General features: G+C 33.6%; 2 protein-coding genes across 6 annotated transcripts; one reads left to right on the forward strand and one right to left on the reverse strand.

Annotated features, from left to right (window-relative positions):
* Positions 1 to 3,007: 3,007 nt before the first annotated feature.
* On the forward strand, positions 3,008 to 5,531 carry LOC114243570 (methionyl-tRNA formyltransferase, mitochondrial). Of its 2 annotated transcripts, none has more exons than XM_028175102.2 (5): positions 3,008 to 3,192; positions 3,277 to 3,483; positions 3,565 to 3,698; positions 4,363 to 4,530; positions 5,071 to 5,531. In XM_028175102.2, exons 1-5 carry the CDS (start codon positions 3,038 to 3,040, stop codon positions 5,439 to 5,441), a joined length of 1,035 nt encoding a protein of 344 aa, XP_028030903.2. In that variant the 5' UTR covers positions 3,008 to 3,037; the 3' UTR covers positions 5,442 to 5,531. The 2 variants fall into 2 exon arrangements, with proteins under 2 accessions (XP_028030903.2, XP_089585852.1); XM_089729726.1 differs by having other exon boundaries at positions 3,087 to 3,211.
* On the reverse strand, positions 5,522 to 20,704 carry Gpdh1 (Glycerol-3-phosphate dehydrogenase 1). 4 transcript variants are annotated; one of them, XM_089729725.1, is made up of 10 exons: positions 20,506 to 20,703; positions 20,106 to 20,283; positions 18,744 to 18,884; positions 18,374 to 18,481; positions 17,887 to 18,033; positions 16,530 to 16,713; positions 13,450 to 13,603; positions 10,406 to 10,498; positions 6,634 to 6,683; positions 5,522 to 6,040 (listed from the first exon to the last, which is right to left on the reverse strand). In XM_089729725.1, exons 1-9 carry the CDS (start codon positions 20,556 to 20,558, stop codon positions 6,644 to 6,646), a joined length of 1,098 nt encoding a protein of 365 aa, XP_089585851.1. In that variant the 5' UTR covers positions 20,559 to 20,703; the 3' UTR covers positions 5,522 to 6,040; positions 6,634 to 6,643. The 4 variants fall into 4 exon arrangements, with proteins under 4 accessions (XP_089585851.1, XP_028030902.2, XP_089585850.1 ...); XM_028175101.2 differs by lacking the exon at positions 6,634 to 6,683; XM_089729724.1 differs by lacking the exon at positions 5,522 to 6,040 and having other exon boundaries at positions 6,059 to 6,683.
* Positions 20,705 to 22,056: the final 1,352 nt, after the last annotated feature.

A 22,056-nucleotide genomic window follows, 5' to 3' on the forward strand; every position in this document is an offset into this window, starting at 1 on the left:
TTCCCGCAGCGCCGGAGATAAGCTGGATTCAAACTTAACCTCAAAAATCAGCAAACAATAAGAAAACCAAAAGATAGCTTCGTGCGCAAATAAATAACAACGCAGCAAACAATAAGGCTACTATATAAAAACATAAAGATTGCTTTTTATCGGCTTTTTAATAGAATTTTTGCCGCGATGGCGTTAATACGTAAGTACCGAAACTATTTATACTGATATTTCTGGTATATTATTTCATTATATACTCTTCAGCTGTTCTAAAAAGTATTTTTGAAACCTTTATTCAAAAGATAGAAATAGAGAATAAAAAAAATTGGTTCTCTATTTCAGATAAGCTCATCTCAGTTTTTTTTCTTCCTACCTATGCCTTGAGAGGCTCTTTCAGCTGCGCCTTGATGTGTAGGTGAGCTCACGGGGCTCAAACCGGAAGTGTTGCTAGCACTGGCCCAAGCAAGAGCAGTGCTTCGCAGAATCTACCACCAGGTCGGAAACGCGACCCACTGAGAAGATCCTGCAAGAAACTCAGTGGGTTAATTTACTCGTCGAGCCCGAGCCGAGCCAAGAGTTGGGAAAAAGTCTTTTCACATAGTATGTTTGAACTTGTAATAAAATCTCTTTAGCTATACTACTTATATCTGGCTGGTTTTGTTATCATTAAAAGTTTAAATTTTAAAGAAGATTCAAATTCAAATTACGAAAATGTGTGATTTTTATTTATTTTTCGTACTGTCAAGATGAGTGAAACTAATGAAGAAATTCGATACATTATAAAATTTTATTACAATAAAAGTAAAAATGCAACACAAGTCGCGAAAAAAATTTACAATGTTTATGGACCTAGTGCAGTGTCTGTGAGAGTAGCACAAATTTGGTTTAAGCGTTTTCAATCCGGAAATTTTAATTGTCAAAAATGCACGTCGCTCTGGTCGTCCTATTACGGATAAAATGGATGCAATTTTCATAATAACGCTGGACCTCACACATCTTTAGCCAGTCAGCAAAAATTAAGAGAGCTTGGCTGAGAGGTGTCAACGCATCCACCGTATAGTCCTGACCTTGCACCTTCAGATTTCCACCGGTTTCGGTCTCTTCAGAATTCTTTAGGCACTGTCAGGTTAACATCACGAGAGGACTGCCAAAACCAATTGTCGCGGTATTTTGATCAGAAGCCTCAAAATTTCTATAGCAATGTAATCATGACCCTACCTACAAGAAGGCAAAAATTTATGGAATAAAATGGTACCTACATACTTTAGTTAAATGTAAATAAACTATATTAAAACATGTTGTGAATTTTCTTAGAATGCGAAGAAACTTTTTCCCGAACCTACCTATATTATTTTCATTCCAATGAATGACTTTATTTTGATTACATCAAAGAACACTATAATACCTCTTTACAATTCATAAAAAAAAGGTTAGATAGTTTCAGAAATCAGGAAGCGATTTTCAGCAAGATATGTATTTTAATTGGATGCCGAACACAGAGAGCAATACGTTTTTTTATTAAATACGTAGATACGTGTCCTAACGATCGGTCACAGTTCTCGTCGAACCCATCGGTTGCGACGAAGTGTTCGGCGAGTAATTTAATAAACAGAAACAGCCCTTTGAGTTTCTCGCCGGATTTTCTCAGTGGGTCGCGTTTCCGATCCGGTGGTAGATTCTGCGAAGCACAGCTCTTACTGAGACTAGTGTTAGCAACGTCACCAGGCTAGAGCCCCGTGAGATCACCTACTCGCTCGGTGACGCTGGCATAGCCTCTAAGGCGACCGGCTTAGGTAGCGAGTTAAATGTCCTTACGAACGACTGCCATAGTAAATTTTAATTATTTTTTTAGCCTCATTGGTAGCATGATAAACATTTTTCTGTTAAGGTTAGGGTGAAAAGATGGGTAAACGATTGTTTGGCTCACCTAGTGTTATGTGGTTACCGAAGCCGGCACACATCTCATCGTGAATGCCATCACCCATTTTGAGAAATAATGTCGAAGTTTCAATTTTATTGCAGAACCGGTGCCATACCTTCATACCGGAACGTATGACTCTTTACTGCAAAAATGAGCAAGACGATAGGTAAGTCATAGCAGGATGATAAGTCTTGTTAAACAATAATTTTGTACGTAGGCGGTCCACCTCATAGTAAGAAGTTACTCAAGGCACCATCGCAAATGGACAGAAAGAAGCAATGCCAATTTTATTGCAATTCAATAGCTTTCAATAGGTTACGTTCTAAAAAAAGGTTTTTTTTTTAATTGCTTAGTTGGGTGGACGAGCTCACAGCCCACCTGGTATTAAGTGGTTACTAGAGCCCATAGACATCTACAACGTAAATGCGCCACCCACCTTGAGATACAAGATATAAGGTCTCAGTATAGTTACACCGGCTACCTTTCAATCCGAAACGCATTACTTCTTCACGGCAGTAATAGGCAGAATGGTGGTACCTACCCGTGCGGATTCAAAAGGTCCTACTACCAGTAAAACAGTTTCTTTTGTGTTTATAGCCTCCATCAATTAGGTTCGATTTAGTATTATTTTTATTGGTGTCTTAAGATACCTTTTCTTGTTACTGGCAAACCATAAAATGAGACTTTTTGGCGTAAATAATTCTATTTTGTTAATTTATTGTCTCTTCATGTTTATATGTAATAACGATGGTTTATTAACTGTTTAATATCTGTGAAAATGGGCAAACGTAGGAAAATAAAAGAAAGCCGCTGAACGTAGCTTCTCGAGATCTTCCAAAAAATCTACTGAAAAAGTATCAGTAAATAACCACAATTTTACTGAGATAATATTTTATCCCCAATCATCTAGTTTAATTTAATTTCATGTCAATTGATTAATGTTTCAAATTAATCAACTATATTTCATTTCGCTCCATTTTATTTAAAAAAAAGATTAGATGAATGATAGCCTTTGCCTTACCAGATAGAAAAGTAGAACTACTAGAACAAAATGAAATTGTCAATGTCTCAAATATATTAAGTGTATAATCTATGGTCAATGTCACACATTGTTAACTGCAATCAACAATGTTCCCTAACCTCTATATTCCAATATTAAACAAAATTATAAGACAAAATCACATACTTTTCAAACAAATTCATACCAAGAAATCTTACAAATTCCTTTTCTTTGGATCAGACTCTATAGCTCTAAGTAGCTTACGAAAAGTGAATGAATTAATGTAAGTTTTAAATGTTAAGGTAATTTAATTCTATTTTTACATTGAACGAATTTTTATCAAAATCTACTAAAAGATTTCTTCTAGGAAAATCCAGAAAACAACTAATTGCCTGGATTTGGTTACCAATAATAGTTCTACAACTAAACTAGAAATTGAAAAGTATGCCCAATCCGAAAACATAAAAACTGTGCGATGGCCCCTCCAGGACTTACAACCAGCAGAATACGATATGGGTTTAATTGTAGCATTTGGCCATTTGATAAAATTAGATCTTCTCAAGAAATTTCCTTTGTAAGTATTAACTTTTAGTACATATTTAATTCATCTAGATTTTATAAAACACTCAAGATATTTATTAGTATTTTTTTAAAGAGGTATGGTAAATGTCCATCCAAGCTTATTGCCGAGGTGGCGTGGAGCAGCTCCAATAATTTATACATTACTCCATGGAGATGAAATTACTGGAGTTACTCTTATGAAAATAAAAGCGGATATTTTTGATGTGGGTAAGATTATAGTAATACAATTATTTAGCATTATATCAGTCTACAGACTTCCAACTGCTGAACTTAGTCAGTTTAGCTTGAAATCCTTGAACATGAAATTTATCTTATAATCTTGTTTGTTTGGATAAAACAAAACTTCCGTATTGGTCTTTAGCTTGCCCAATAAAAACAACTGAAAGTTATATTGCTTTTTTTCTTACACTGAATATACATTGTAAAAAGTTTGGATCTTGTTGGGTAGGCATGAACTTCATCAGTCAAAGGCTATGAAGTGTACCTCTAACATTGCATGTCAGCGTTTTAATTGAAACTGTTAATAAATGTACGTTCCAAAAAGTTGTGGTTTAAAAAAAAAAATTTCATAATATGTAATAAAACTGTTATTAAGAACAGGATTGTATTAAATCAGATAAATTTAGTTTTTTATTTTTTTATTATAAAAATCGTTGGTTGCTACTAGATGACAAAAGGGACTATCTCAATTATCTGTGGACAGGTAAATTAAGTGATTTTTCAAATACTAAACAATATCAAGTTCATTAATGCATTCCATACAGTTCTGAGTCCGTAACGTATATAAATATGAGAGCTTTAATTATCTGAACTGTTTATATTGCACATTAAGATTGTTTTTTACTTTGTCAAAATGATCAGTTTATTTTAGGAGAAATAATAAGTCAAAGAAAAGTACCCGTATCTAAAAATATAAAACTACCAGAACTCACCAAACAATTGTCGGATATTGGTGCTGAAATGCTTGTAGAATGCATAAGTACATTACCAAAGAGTATTGAAAATGCAAAACCACAAAGTGAAGAGGGTGTTACATACGGTAAGTAGAGTGAAATGAAGAGGTTTACATACTAATTATATTTATGATCTATTATATAATAGTAAACTTAGTTTCTACTATTCAAAAATACTACATGAGCTCTGAATGCTGATTTCGTCAATGACAAGCTGCTTTCCCTGATAGACTTTATCGGTGTTTAGTCAGGATTCAACTTCCTATCTCAGGATTACTGATGGCATTCACGTTTGTATTGTCTCTAGAATCATTTAGCAAAATTTGCGTCGATAAATTTTTTAAGTATTCAGGCAAATAAATAAATGAATTTAACAAAAAAATATAGTAACAAAATAGTCTAATCTATTTAGATGAACTAATATAGTTTGTATGAGCTTTGTTAATCCTGATTGGGGTTATCTTTTAACCATAACCATTGTTATTTCTTTTAGCATTTTATGAATAGTTATAACCTAATGGCTAAAAGATAACCCCAGTCAGGTATGTTAAAATAATTCAATTTCATAAACCAGTATGTTTATTAAGAATCCATTTGATAAGAATTAAACAGAAAAAATGTTCCAGCAAAGAAAATCAACAAGAGTATAAGTGAAGTGAATTGGGCACAAATGACTTCTATAGATATTTATAACTTGTATAGAGCAATTTATGGATTGTATGCTCTATCAACAAAGTATAAAGATAAACATTTGAAACTATTCAATGCTTTTTTGAGTGATGAAGACACAGAAGAAAATTTGCATAGCCCAGTAGGTACTGTAGAATATTGTAAGAAAAGAGATGCAATAAGAATATTGTGTAAAGATCGGAAATATATTTATTTTAAGTCACTTAGAATTGTAGGAAAAAAGGAAATATCTGCTTTAGACTTCTACAATGGCTATATAAAAAATTTGGCTGTTGAAAAACGGGCAAAAGTTATCGTTGGTACCTGACTAGATTATATTTAAGTTTGGATAAATGATTGTAAATAGCACAAGATGGAGGATAGCTTTTTAATAAATAAAAAACATAGTTAATTCGAAGATTAGTTTTATTTTTAAATTATCAAACAATAGTTAACCAAGAATGACCAAGATCCAAATCTACGATTAAACCTGTATGTTATTTGAAGATTTACAAAGGTAGGTATTTGTTACATTGAGTAGGTATATCATCCATTCAATTATTCGTTCATATTACGGCAGTGAAATTAACGAGTCGATGAATAATTACATTGCAAAGTTTAGTAATAACATTTTATAATAATAACTAGGTAATTACGAACGGCAGAACTTTAAACCTAAGACGTACCTACATAATATTATTACAGTGAAAACGGACACACTTTCTTGGGTTTTTTCTGTTATTGATTTGCATTACCTATATGCAGAGTTTAAAATCTTTAAATACGTACCTTTTAGTGACATACAAATTAAACTACTGTAACGGTGGGACATATTCAAATGTGAACGAATTGCACAAAAACAGCTATCTAATTAACAGTGATCAATCTACTATACCAGAACGCGATTATTTGAGGTTGACTTTTATCCTGAAAGTAAAAATATGATAAATAAGAATAAATACGATGGGGTACCATAATTCATGTAAAGATAAAGTAAACCTTAAAAAATTAAAGGACAATGCGTAAACTCATTAAAACTTCCCAATAACTGAACATTTGTAGAAAATACCGCCACTTTTATAGAGTTGTTGATAATTTCTACTTCATACAAATAGAACTGAGAAAAATACTCGTTCACTTAATGTTATAAAGAGTTTGACGCATTATTATCTTCTCAGATATGAAATTATTAGGTAGCTCAATTCTTAAAACCAAAGCGAATCTCATTCGAAGCAATATAAAACTATACTCACCATGGTTAATAAAACAATTAGGTATAGTATGTATGTAGAGCACAAAACACATTTTCAAGTTAGATGAAAACTTCATAGCTGAATACAGAATGTACAACATGATGTACCTAACGGAACTAAGTCTATGTGCAAAACGATCTTTTTATGGACGACAGTTTAGTAAATGTTCGGTAACTATTCGTGTAGCAGTGTCGACCTGTGTTAATTTTATAAGCATATCCGTTTAAACAGAAGCCTTTAACAACACCATTAATCATTACGATTTACCTTTGTAATTTTAGCATATACAGCAATGGGACTTTCTAACTATCCGTATCCTGAAAAAAAAATAACGAATCTAATACCACAAATAAAATATAAATTCGATCGTTAAGGCTTCTGTTTTCAGCATTACTCAAATGAAACATTAAAATCACAGAATTCATTTAATATGGCAAATTATGATATACATATCACTTTGTTCATGATGAGAATGGATTTAATGCTGCAAAATTTCTTAACGAAGTTCTATATTATTATTTTTTTTTTTTGACGTGAAACTTCTATAGGCGCGTTGAGAGTAACATTTAACTCGCGACAGATTCACTACAGATAGACAGAAAAGATAGGATTAGGAAGAGCAAAAGTGAGAAAATAGATGGCGTCTCGCGAACCGTGGAGAGTGGGAAAGGACAAAACGAGCTAGGTCGTTTTTGGAGAAATTTGATATATGGACGAAAAATGACAAAAACCACAAACCGCAAAAGAAGTTTCACTTTCACGTGCACCAAGTTTCACGCGCACCATGTTTTATTTAATAATTAAAAAAAATCGAACATATGATACATAACAATTTTTGTCTTAAGACTAGTTTATGAGACTTTTTAACGTCCTAACGTCATTACTACAAATTGACTGATAATAGTAACTATTATTAGTACAAAACACTAAAGCTATTTTAGGTACTTAATTTCCCTAAGCTAGTATGTAACGACAAAACGTACATTGTCAAAACCGTATTGTAAGGCGTTACATTGATCTTTAATAATAAAGTAAAATAAAAAACTCATAAGAGATATTTTTAGAATATTCTATAAACCGGCCAAAAGAAAACACGGATCGTGATTAAATGATAACAAAGCCATTTCAGCTAAGGACACAGTTTTTAATAACTTTGTATTTTCTAACTATATTTTATAGTCTTAATAAAATTTAACAGCCGAAGGAATAACGTGAGACTATTCACAAATCAAGCACTCAATTTATTTGCCTATTAATTTAACACTAATCATACCAACACTTACTGGTACATATTTCTACCATAGCGGGTGGTAACGGTACACGACAAGTATTACTCTAAACAAAACAAAACAAAAAGAAGTAGTATAATAAGTGTGGATTAATTGGCAATAAAAAGTCATGAAGTCAAATGTACAAAAGCAATAAGATGATACGTGCATCTTCAATGCAATAGTTCAAAATGGGTCATCTGACTTGTTATTGATATGTTTAGTGTTAAGCGGGCCGTGATATACTTTTTCAAAACTGTGTTCTTCGCTGCGTGTACAAAATAAATGCATTTTGTGGAATAGCTGATGATAAGTGCAGGTGGAGTGAAGAGACACTCGGTAGAGGCAGCTCAGTCGGGTCACAGTGAACATTTGACCAAGGGCAGTTTCCTAAAATGTTAGTAAAAAAAACGACAACGTTACTGAAGGAACAAAATCTGTAACGATGTAGTGATTGCAATCATAACTATCACATCAAACGAATAGGATAAGATGAACGTTATTTCATATTATTTTTAAATGTCAATAAGTACTCCAAGAAAACTTAAGACAATATCATGCGAAATGACCTTTGGATTACATAAAGTCTACTAGATATAACCTCACTTTAAAAATACCTACTTGTAAAATTAAATTATTATGAAATCATGCGATAGTTGTTTAAAATTGGAAGTTTTAGTTTCAATTATATTGTGAGACCATAGTCTCATATTTGTCTCCAATGTTCTCAGCCTGTCTTCAAATAAAAAATAGAATGAAAATGTCTCCATTGTTGTACAATCATATACACTCAAGTCAGTGGCGGATTAAAGGTCCAGAGCGCCCTAGGCAATGACTTTAACGGCGCCTCTGTACCGGCCATAAATGACCATGATCACAATACTTAACTAGTTGTTTTTGCAATTACGATGACGTTGTATCATCAAACCCTACACTTTAGTAGACCAGGACCCTTGTACTTACGCTAATGCGCGAATGAAATATGACGTTATACTTAAGTGTGAAGAAATCAAGAGGGACGACAGAACGAACATCGAAATTCATGATTCCTCTCTGCTCTGGGAAATATGCCAAATAGGAATAATCTATTATAGATTTAGATTATAGATCAGCATTTAGTTCTTAATCGTCGATATATTATTTTCTTTATTTGTTTAAAAATTCTGAGCTCGCGCGCCCCTTGTAACCACATGCCTAGTTTGCCTTATGGATAATCCGCCTCTGACTCAAGTCCAGCCTTCGTTGTCACATTGAAACTCTTACAATATTACTGAAATTAACATCAACAATTCTTTGTTTTTTTTTATTATTTATTAGAGCCATACACCTATTAGGTTAAGTCGGCTAAACAATTCTTTAAATATATAAATATTTATTATTTCGGACTTATGGTTGTTTCTTTTTTTCACTTCTATTATAAATTAACCATTTACCAGCGCATGTCTATAGGTAAAACCACGTCTATCTTATTCCATTCGTTTATTAGATTATTTTATTATTAAATTGAAACTTTTTTTGAAAGAAAACTTTTTACACAAAATAAACACACAAAATCAAACTAAGTACGACTGATTTTTTAAAAAAAAAAAAACATGCACAATAATTTGATGATACGACAAAACATAAAAATCTACTGCCACCAAAATCATAATATGGCGTACTAAAAAAAACGATACATTGCAGAAAGCATAGAAACATGTATGCAGTTTATGCTGCGTCAACACCACAAAAGTAAGAAAAGGTAACAGGAAAAACAGAACAGCAAGCGAAAGAATATTTGTTTCTTTGTTCATTTTAATAAATACTAATGTTCTTTGGACCAAATCTGAAAATTATGAAATGAGAGTGAAAACAGACGGGAAACAAGAGAACTTAATTAGCAGAGAGAAGGAAAGGTAGTAATGTTAATAATAAAAATACAACTCTAAAATATATTTATTTGTTTTAATAAAAAAATTCTGTTAGAAACTATATACTTTCATAAGTATTCGTTTATTGTACTAGTTAAGGTGCAAAACAATATTATGTGCATATTAATTAATTTTTACTTAAAGATATTTATGAAAATAAATCGAGATAAAATTGAAGAACAGGAAAAGGAGAGTACTATTATATTATTTTACTATATAGATTTATATACATAGATAATACCCGCACCAGACTTTACATCAACATCGATATACTTTATCTCAACAAGCTACCACTCGAATATGTTCATTAATCTGGAACTACGAGCCTAAAGCCGATAACGGTATCCAAAATTATGAAATTTGTTAGCTTAGCGGACAGATAATAAATATAACACAACACTAATATTTATTTAATACCGGCAATGTGTTATAGCAACGGGAAACGACAATCACTACCGGCATAAAATATGTCATTCAACCAATTTTAGTATCTCGATAAATATATACAATTCTTCATAATGTTCTAACTAAATAAATTCTCTTTGTAATCAACATATTTATGCCAAACAATTATAGTTAATAAATGAAAGCGTCAGTGTATATAGTACATAGCCGATATAACGGTCACACACGATGGATCGGCAAGGTATCAACGTCGCAATCATTTAATTAGTTACACATTACATTTTAATACAAACAATGTTTTACATCTAAGTACTAGCACCCTGTAAAATAAACATACATAGACAATATGTTATTTACATAATAAGTTATAGGAATGTAATTAAACAGCCTCTAATTATAGTTTAGACTAGAAGCTAGGCAGAAAAGGAAGCGGATGCAAGGTGATTTGTGTCTTACATGTGTTCCGGGTGACTGCGAATGCAATCAATAAAATCGTTCGGTTTAAGTTCTCCGCGACAGATGCGGAACACCGCAGTGAACAAAGGGAACCTGAAATCGCAGACAATTACATATTTTAACTCGTGTCGTGACTGTAAGAATTTTTCCTTTCCAATAAGGCATTACTGGTGGTAGGACCTCTTGTGAGTCCGCGCGGGTAGGTACCACCACCCTACCTATTTCTGCGGTGGAGCAGTAATGCGTTTCGATTTGAAGGGTGGGGCAGCCGCTGTAACTATACTTGAGACCTTAGAACTTATATTTCAAGATGGGTGGCACATTTACGTCGTAGATTTCTATGGGCTCCAGTAACCACTTAACACCAGGTGGACTGTGAGCTCGTCCACACATCTAAGCAATAAAAAAAGAGAATATCTGCCTGTTGTTTTTTTTCGCCTTACACAAAAGCTTACCATACATACAGCCGATCAACGAAAACATAATTAAAATGTGCTCAGAAATAAGTATATTATTCTTAACGCATTAGGTGGGTAGTCACCGGCATATCTATTGTAGATGAGTACTAGAGCCGAAGCTCGTTGACGCGAATGCCGCCACGTAAGTACGGAGACGTGGGTTTGGAGTAGTAGTAGTAGTAAGTAATATCACAAGCAATCTCAAGGTTCAAAGTATCACGTTACTGATTGTCCAGCCTCTAATAGACTGAGATAAAGAGTAATAAGTAGTTTCGTAAAGCAAACATGGGTTTCTGAGACTGGAGAAATATTCCAATATTTGCACCAATAAATATAAACATGAAGTATAATTATATTGTGTAACTTGTGATTACTTTTTCACTACCTATTCGTTGTTAGCCCAAGAGGCTATTCCAGCTACTCCCGGACGGGTAGGTGAGCTCACGGGCTCAAACTGAGAATTAGGCTAACCCTAGCAAAAGCTTCGCAGAATCTACCACCGGATCGGAATCGGGACCCACTGAGAAAATCCGGCGAGAAACTCAGTGGGCTGTGTCTATGGGTTAGTTCGCTCGTCGTACTCTTCGTCATAATCGACGAGTTCGACGAGGGCGATGACCGGTGCTTGAGAGACCTAAAAGCGCAGCGAGTGAATCCAGGGGATCCGACATGTTTCGGACGAAGGCGGCTTTGCGTGGCACCGTCGCGGTCGGATAAGAGACTTGTGACTAGAACTCATCCAAGCGAATCGTACAACAGCTTCGCAATAACAACAGACAGGATGGCGGTATCTACTTAGGAGGGTTCATACTACGTCCCACTAATAATTAGGTTTTTTTTATTGCTTAGATGTGTGGACGAGCTCACAGCCCACGTGGTATTAAGTGGTTACTGGAGCCCATAGATATCTACAACGTAAATGCGCCACCCACCTTGAGATAAAAGTTCTAAAGTCTCAGTGTAGTTACAACGGCTGCCTCACCCTTCAAACCGAAACGCAATACTGCTTCACGGCAGAAATAGGCAGGGCGGTGGTACCTACCCGTGCGGACTCACAAGAGGTCCTACCAGCAGGAATTACGCAAATTATAATTACGTAAAATAACACAAGTTTGAGTTATTTTTAATTATCCTTAATAATGCTTTTCTTTTTACATTAAAGATTTTCGTGACTCCGTGTTTAGTATTAGGTACCCTAGAAAAAAATGTTACTGGCCACTGTTACTTGAAGCCCGGCATGGTCGCATCGATCGATATAAGTACACAGGCCGTCTTATCTTGTGAACAAGCTAAAACAACTTCCGTGTCCATATAAAAGAATCAACCCCGCGATTTCGATAAACATTTATACTATGCTTGAACTAGTTCTATGCAGTATTTAATTGAAAGGCACCTGTAAATCATTTCATGTTATTTATGAATCGATAAATTCTATTTGCGAGTGAAAAATATGCTATTTTTTGATAGACAATTGATAAAAATTTAGCAAGAGTTTATAAATAAGGACAATCAACTTTTAAACAACACAACATCAATCAATTAGTCGTGACCTAAGCGATTACAAGAGTATGTCGATTAAAACCGTTGTTATTATTATTTAAGTGAATAATAATCTCCTCAGGGATTTATCAATCCGAATAATAATATGGAAATCCTAAAAATATTTACAGATAATTATATTTTTTTATCATAATTCTTGCGTTGCATTATTTATACAACATTCTAGCCAATGAAGCAAGCCAGAATACTCTCGTATTTTTGTGAACCAGAAAAACAATTAAACATAAGATATCGTATTATTTAATTATAATTACATCACAAGGCTATCGCGTATTGTATCGTGATAAAACAGCAAAACGCGGTAACGCAGCGAAATGCTTCAATTAAAGTCGTCGTTGGCTTCAACCGGGACGTGGATACCCGCCAAGAGATACAATTTTAGCTGAACTATAACAATACAATGTTGAACAGTCGAAAAATATTTTTAAATAAATATCCACTAAACGTTCATACTCTGGGGATAATTTTACGGTACACAAAAATACTTATTATAAAATAAGAAATTTTGCAGAAAGCATTTCGATTTAACGTTAAGCCACTTTACAGTCGCGTGTAATGTTCAACGCGATGCGTACGTATCGATTATATAAGAGAGTGCGAGCGAGTTATTTTCGATGACCATGAATATTAGCTGTCGGTCATTTGTACCATTTCAATAAGATTGCGCTACTATAAAGAGCCTGCAAAACACAGAAGTGTAAAGATTTATATATCTAAAAACTATTGTTTTATATACTTGTGATTGAACACGTAACTTAGAATCGAAATTTGAAATTTAAATAAAAAAGTTTTAATTCCCATTGCGATTTAATCTTGATCATTATATCTAAAAAAAATCAATATTATATTTTCGACTTTTGTGTTGTTGTTATTCATTTAGTTTAATAAATTTACTTAATTCGGCAATACCATATTTTTCCACTTCTCGAAGCCAATTAAAATATGCTGACTCAATTATACATTATCGATTCATTTTCTGTTCAACTAGTTACCGTTTCATATTATATAACTTAATGAAATACTCACTTGTTTTCCATATTTTTATTAGCGAGCATATGGTTAACTTCCTCCGCGGTGATAGGACCTTGTAGTTTCTGACCGTTAAGCATTTCGTCTTCCAACTCTTTTATTGACCGTCCTGTTTTAACAAATGCTTCGGCAACTCGTCTATTTCTGCCCCCTGAAAATAAGGGAAAGCCTCAATTGTACTGTTTGAGGACTGCTACAGCAAAACATATAACTGCTTCGCGGCAACAATAGACAAGATGGCGCCTGCCCGTGCGGCCTAACACCAAACTTAGAAGTTTTCTTTTAATTATATTATGTGTTAGTTTATTGGCGTCACTGGACAGGCGAGTTCACGTAAAATCTATTCTAATTATAGTAGGCAGCGGCTTGGCTCTGCCCCTGGCATTGCTGAAGTCCATGGGCAACGGTAACCACTCACCATCAGGTGGGCCGTATGCTCGTCTGTCTACAAGGGCAATAAAAAAAAATTATAAGTTTTCCGGAACACACTGCAACATAAATGCCACAAATAACACAATCGCATTGGAATATGGACTGCTTTATAGGCGGACGCGTTTTTTTTTTGTGATTGCTTAGATGGATGGACGAGCTCACAGCCCACCTGGTGTTAAGTGGTTACTGGAGCCCATAGACATCTACAACGTAAATGCGCCACCCACCTCGAGATACAAGTTCTAAGGTCTCATGTATAGTTACAACGGCTACTCCACCCTTCTAACCGAAACGCATTGCTGCTTCACGACGGAAATAGGCGGGGGGTGGTACCTACCCGTGCGGACTCCCAAGAGCTCCTACCACCAGTGATTACGCAAATTATAATTTTGCGGGTTTGATTTTTATTAAAAATAATAATAATAATAAGCCTTTTATTTCATGCAAATAATAGGTTACATACACGTTTCAAGTGTTCTACCACGTTCTCTACCAGTTCTCAACACGCCCTACCGCCTTTAATTACATACAGAAATGTATTCAATATATTATTTATGTTTATAAGTAAAGAGCTAAGTCAGTAAGGTCAAGAAATGCAAACGACTATTCGTTTTATCGCAACCGCTGTACCTTGGACTCGATTACGCAATGCTTTCAACGATTAATTTTAATTAGTAATCAATATTTTATTATTCATATATGTACGTACGCTCGTACACAGAGATAAATAATTATTTACAAATAAATACAATATTTAATTGCAATATAAACATTACACAAATTTATTTATGTTTGTATTCCATACATCAACAATTGTAACTATGGCAGGAAAGTCCTTTTTCACTACAACTTATTTCCTGCGGGCTTCGAACCGGTAGTTCTGTATACAGACCTCGAGCAGAGGAAATTCTCAAAAATATAATAATTATTATTAAAAGGACGATTCGTATAGTTAACTGAAAATTAGGCCCTGACACGAATAGGAATGTATTTCACTGCATATAATATGAATTTACCATATTTTATCATAATTATTAAATAGATCAAATCTTAATTCGGGAGCATAGCTTCTGCGTGTGAATAGCGTGCAACGTTAATTTTGTACTCGATTTAAGAATGTGATTTCTCGCAAAAATGAAGAAGAACATTGCACTAATTTAATACTACTTTACCAATTTACGGACTCCGTGACCACGAAATCGGTAAAGTATCGGAAACGTCGGAAATTATACAATACACACATATATACAATAGGAAATCCGAGATTAAACTGTAAAAGTAGTTTCAATTATGTACACGACTCCCGAAAACAAATGAAAATAAAATAGTACCCTTATCAAAACTTTAAGTACTTCTATGGCTCATTATCACAAATTAACCTATTCATGTTGATGCGTCAATGGCCTAACGAGATAATTTTTGGCATTTAGAATATTTTAAAAACTTTCCACTTCTAATAATATTATTATTGTTAGTATTTTATTACACTAGATTTGTGAACAAAATCACGGCCCTTCTAGTATTTACCGAATCATATAGAACATCACAACGTAATGTTCGAAATATTAACAATAATATATCGTTCTAATATTCACTAGAGGTCCCGCAGTAGTCGAAATTCGACTATAATTAATTGGAATTGTAAGTTTGTACACTATTATGATTGTATTTTATACTTCTATAATCACAAATTTCGCCAAGGCTACTCCATAAAAAAATATTAATAAAGAAAAACAATATTCTCAATTTGACCAAAGACGTCAAGAACAAAAGTTTGACAATAAATAGTATGCATGCGTGTGTGTCAAATACATGGTATGTAGTGTGTGTAATGTTTTCTTTATTGATTTAATGTATCTTTTATGCATTACTTTAAAAAAATATTAGCATTGTGCACTTCTTCTCTATATTCTCTATAAGTGTGGAAAATTTCATACTCCTCCGTCCGCGCAATTTTCGTAAAAAGGGATTGAAAGTTTTTGCTTCACGTATTAATATATAAATAATTACTTTTTAGTTTCACTATCCGCTTTTTTTGTGAAAGCATCGACGAAATTTAGAAAAAATCAGGATACTGGTCATAAATTAAAATGTCATGTTACAGATCAATTTCAATACTACCTAAACGTTATCAAGCGTAATTTATCAAGTTTATCGTGAATTATTGCATCAGTCCGTGTACGAAAAAAGATAAACAAAATTTGTTTCGCAAAATTTCGCTTTTATTACGTTCACGAAGACAAATAAGCGCGCCTACTGTCGAATTGCAATAAATCGTTACGGTCCAGAGTCCACAGTACACAAAAACGTTGAATATTCAATGACGAAGCTATTACACATACGACTTTTTAGGAAATAAACTGTTTCTAATTTTATTTTCTTCACACTTTCCGTCTTCTATGGTTTTTATGGTTAAATTTGATATTGAAAAACACTCTAGATGGAATGGTGTGAGCAAAGGGATCTCACACGACAAATAGTTCTTGCAACCATTAATATCAAAACACAAGTCCGACCTCCTCGAGTCACTACGGTTACTTCTAATTTTCCATCACCCCAAAGCATCTTGGGTCGGTCTTATAACTGCATCTTGATTTCCGAGGGACTCAAATAGTAGTAGCAACTAAAACTTGTAATGTACTCACCGTAGCAGGTCGTTATTAAATCTGCGACACCGCATGACTCGAAGAACGTGCTCAGCTTGCTTCCCGGGTAGAACACATCAACGAATTTGATCATCTCCATGAGACCGAGTCTGATGACAGCAGCCTTTGTGTTGTCACCGTAGCCGAGGCCGTCCACGAAACCCGCACCCACTGCCACAATGTTCTATACCACATAGATACATTTCACATAACGTGGCAATGATAATGACACATTCAATTTTTGCATATAAACCCAGAAAAAATCGCCTATCATACCTTTCCTGGTTATTTTGGCTTACTAGTGGCAGGGCGTATTGTGCGCACGGGTATCGCACAGGTCTTCCTCCCTTTCTCTGCCGGGAAGCAGTAATGCGTTCCGGATTCCGTAGACTTGAACCTCGTGTCTCAAAGCGTCATGTCTATAGGCCCCGGTAAAAATTTAACACTGAGTAGAAGGTACTGGTTGAACCATTTGCGAAATAATTTAAAAAAAAAAACTATAAATAAAGGTCTGATAATAGAAAGCCTTATGATTTTGAGCTAGGCAAGTATATATCCATTACGATGCAAGACACAATAGTGTAGTCCAAAATTGAACGTCCCAAATTTCGACCACGTCTTTACTATTGCAGTATTTGATGGTATATTTATTTTATGAGAGTGCGTCGAGGATTTGTTTGATATGATCTATTTTTTTATTAGCGCACACCACCTGGTACCAGATTAAAATTTATCTATACTAGTGTTGCATTCATCCACTGCGTATCAAGAGAAAGAAAATCTACGTTGTTAACCATACGTTAACGACAGCAGTTTTTGTTTCCACTACCTATTCCAACTAGCCACGGACCGGTCGATTGCAGTGTTGATTGTACATAGAGTTTTACCCCAAATGACCTCACTGGCAATGATAGTCTTACTAACATTACTGTTGTCACTTAACCGCAATCGTTTCTAATTATCGAAATACAATCATAAACACACACGAATATCTAATAAACGATATTAGAATTGTAATAAAAGTTTAAATGAGGTTTTTAATGCCTATTATATGTTACATGGTTTTGCGATATTTGCAGAATATCGAAATCCTCCTTGATTTTCTTGTAAACGGGACAACAATAATTAGATTGTTTTAATAAAGAAGATTATCGCAAAATTATAAATAGTTCTCGCATTCATTTTTAGTCTTTGACATGAACTTATATCAATCAATACCATGGCAAAAAATTCAAAATATCAAGTGCCTACGAAATTTAAAATAAATTTAAAAAGCCATTTTTGAGTGAGTTTGTATTTCAGATTTGAAAACGGAACACTCGATGTGTTGTTTTTTTTTAATTTAAGAAGTACCGACCTTTAACGCTCCGCATATTTCGACTGCATCCTCATCGTCCACCACCACGACCCTGAAGTAGTCTGTCTGTATGATATCCCGCATTAACGGAGCCAGCATTACGTCCCGACAACCAATGGTCGTTTCGCAGAATTTTTCCTCAGCAACCTTCGTTAAATAATATAATTAAAACTACTTTTATTTTTCGTCGTCACGGTCATCCGTGACTGCAAAGTATTGGAGACATCATAAATAATATAATGGCAATGAAAAACGCGAGATTAAATTGGAAAAATATATTTAAAATTCATATTATTAAAGGATTTTTTCATGTTTTAGACATAAATAAATTTAAATATAATAAATGTGAAATTGACGTACTACTGTAGAAACCAACGATATTATTTTAATATAATTTAGTATATACACGTAAAAAATAAAACATTAGTAAATATAAAAAATAATAAAACATCATCTATGAAATAAAGTGACAATTTTTGGCACATACCTCCGATGCAATATTGGCTCCCATTAATACAGCACAGGGAATTTTCAGGCATCTTGTAATAATATGTGATATAAGATCGATGCCACCGCCTTCGGCTATATCAAACCCCTGTCAATTAAGTATTAAAATATGAGCTATTGTGTGCAAGGAATGTGAAAAATACACTTGTATGTTTGAATATATTGCCGATATTTTTTTTAAGAATTATAATTGATTAAATAATTACTTGTTTAAACAAATTTCGACTTCACACTGATAACAACGTTTGGAATAAAGCAATTATTAAATACATAATTGTTTTGGTACAATGTACCAAATTTTGGTACATTATTTCATTCAGAGGGTAGTTTAATTAAAATTAGTTTCTAACCTTAATCAAAGACAGAGCAGCTGCAGTCGGCTTTATTTTTCCAAGCAAAGTAGAGCAGATTGTTCGGACAAATTGATGAGGCACCACAAATATTAAAAGGTCAGCATCTTTTGCAGCTTCAACTACATCTGGAACAGCAACCTGTAAATACCTATTGTTCAATATATAATTTCTAAAATAGGTAACCAAGCAATATAAATGTAAATTTAAAAAAAGTTAAAAACAATCTTAAATTCCTTTAAACAAATTAGTAACCAGTATTTTCTGTGTACTTCTTAATATAATTGTTCAACTTGTTTACTTATAATTTGTAATAGGAACAAGGAATATATAGGATAATATAGGAATATATAGAAATGAGGAACATTATGACAGTGAATAATTTAATAATTTTAGCAAGTTAATTTTATTTCAGAAACTTCCAACATACAATATAGGTATTGTTCAAATGTTGTTTGCATTGCCTTCTTTTGAATTGAATATATAAAATGCAACCTGAAGGCCAAATAATTTTACCAAAATTTCTGACTACAGCCAGGACTTGAAGCATAATGATGCGGTAAAGTAGTCAGGATATCAAAGTGATAATCTGGCATGTTGAGGTAAATTATCTATTAGTATACTAAATGGGAATAAATTACTATCAATATAGTTCCAATCCTCCATGCAATCAGGGAGTATGTACCAACTACTTGTCTAGTCTACAATTGTAAACACCCATATATATTTGTACCATTGAAGAACTTTGAAGAGTTATTTGAGATGATTATGTTATCTCCTTTTTATCATTAAACCTCCTAGAGTAGAATTTGTTGCTACTATCTATGATTTCTGTGTCCATTGACAATGTGCTTCTACAAATCATTTTTTTCACATACCATCTGGCCCACAAGACACCTTACTACCAATAATTCTTCTATTTTCAGTTTGATCATATGCAATGATTCTTCTTTACCCTCCATTGAAGATTCTTAGTACAAAGTTTCAATATCTAATTTTAAGAAGCTTTAGTGAAGTTTTAGTTAAGAATATCAAATAAAAATCATAAACATAAGGTTAACACCTTAATTATTCAATCAGCTTCTTGATAGTGTCAACAAAAGTTTGCTTGACTTCCGAAACAAGGTGGGTCAGAGATTGTAGGTAATTACCATAATAAATACTTAAAAAAGCTATGAGTCCTCTGAGACACCAACTTGCATACAATGGCCTATCTGTCTAAATAGAATCCAGTGTGGGTTTATTACAATTTCCATTTTGAGTATAGTAAGAACAGTAAGAATAGAATCCCCTGACATCCTTATTTAGACAATAGCAGTAAAATTTCATTGTTGTATTATTTATGAACTTTTTTTTACTTACAACATTAGAAGGCAATTTGTGGCCAGGCAGGTATTTAACATTTTCATGAGTTTCATTGATTATTTCAGTTAACTTCTTTCCTTCAATTATTTCTTCATACACCCACATTGTAACTCTATCCTCAAAATTTGATAGACTCGCAGCATTTCGACCAACAATTTTCGCAATAGCAGAACCCCTGTAAAAATATTGTAAATAGGTATATAATGACCAAGTAATGACCACAATGGAATATATTCTTGAGCATGTTTATGTTGTCATTTTTCAGAGATTTCATCGTTTCGATATTATGTCATCAGCATAACATTTAAGGTCATTTACGTTATACACTTAGTTCCGTGCTTCGGTGATGTAAAATAGAATTTCGCATTTTTAGGATGTTAATAAAAAAATTGCCCACCAGTTTCCCGAGCCAACGATGCAAACTTTGTTCTTTGGCTGTTTATCTGCCATATCTAAAATATTACAATCGCGGACAAAATATTTAAATTAATATGTTACGAATTTAGAAAAGGCACGACTCCCCTAGTTTATGTCTAATAACTGATAAAGACTGCACTGCACTGACAGTGTATAATCTATGGCACTGACACTTCTGATAATGATAATGTTAGGTTTTTTTTTTCTTTTTGGACCCAACACCAAGTGCTATTTGCCACTTTCAAAATAAAGGTTAGGAAGCAAAAAGCAAATCAGAAAATATAAGTTAGATAAGGTTTAGGCAGGAAAATTGGATTAGGATTAATATAATTAGGAAGAATAAATAATACATATAATTATAATTTGAGGTCTAAATTAACGTTGTACATGGAGACCACTTCGAATAAGCTTTTTATACTTTAAATTGTTTTATATTTATGTATTAAACTAACACACTGTAAAAGTAATAAATGTTATTTGCAATAGATTTTTCTTTTTCCTTCGTCTCAGTATTTATGCAAGACTAGGTATAATGAAGACTCAACTGATTAATTAGAAGCCCACTTCGATTAAGCGGCACGACATGAGAACCCTCTCATCGTGGCCGCCGGTAACTACATTCCCGATCCTACGGACAAAATGGAAAGCAGTCGACGTCACCCCAAACACGTCATTTCGGATCCTCCCGATCCACTAACGGTGCTATTAGGTACCTCAAACACCGGTCATCGTTCTCGTCGAACCCGTCGCTTGCGACGAAGGGCTCGACGAGTAAATTAACCCTCAGACACAGCCCACTGAGTTTCTCGCCGGATCTTCTCAGTGGGTCACGTTTCCGATGGGGTGGTAGATTCTGTGAAGCACGGCTCTTGCTAGGGTTCGTGTTACCAACGTTGTCAGGTTTGAGCCCCATGAGCTCATCTACTAGTTAAGGTTACGCTGAAATAGCCTCTCAAGGCTCTCAGCTTAGATAGGGAAAAAAATAATAATTAGAAGGTTTAAGTTTTTATTTGTTTCCTCAATGAAAGTCTAGATTTTGGAATAATATTTGCAATAATTATTTAATTTTTGTTTTGATTTTTACTTATTTGGTTTTCATTTTATGATCAATGTGTGTCATAGTGTGTATGCTAAGCCTTACATTTCCAATTTTGTTCCAAGATTCTTGTTTTGTTACTGTCCCAAAACTGTGCTGATAATTATGATAAATATTTCTTTTTCTTTAAACTAAAACGCTATAATCAATCATTTAAAACAACTTCATGATAAATGTTGTTATTATAAATAGGAAATATAGCATCCTTCTTTTTTTATCTTAAAGGAAAATAAACATTTTGATTAGAAAGTATTCAAATGGTAACAGATACTCAGTACTGCTAAAACAATTCAATTTATTATATTTTACGCAATTTTTACTTTTAAAGTCTGTGTGTTTCTATATAGTTTTCACTCATTTCCAAATAACAAAATAAGAACTTTTATTTCGTCCATAACTAATATTTTACAGGTTTTTTGTATAAAAACTCTATTA

This window comes from Bombyx mandarina, chromosome 09 (genome assembly GCF_030267445.1).
Source record: "Bombyx mandarina strain Sakado chromosome 09, ASM3026744v2".
In the NCBI taxonomy this organism is placed as follows: domain Eukaryota; kingdom Metazoa; phylum Arthropoda; class Insecta; order Lepidoptera; family Bombycidae; genus Bombyx; species Bombyx mandarina.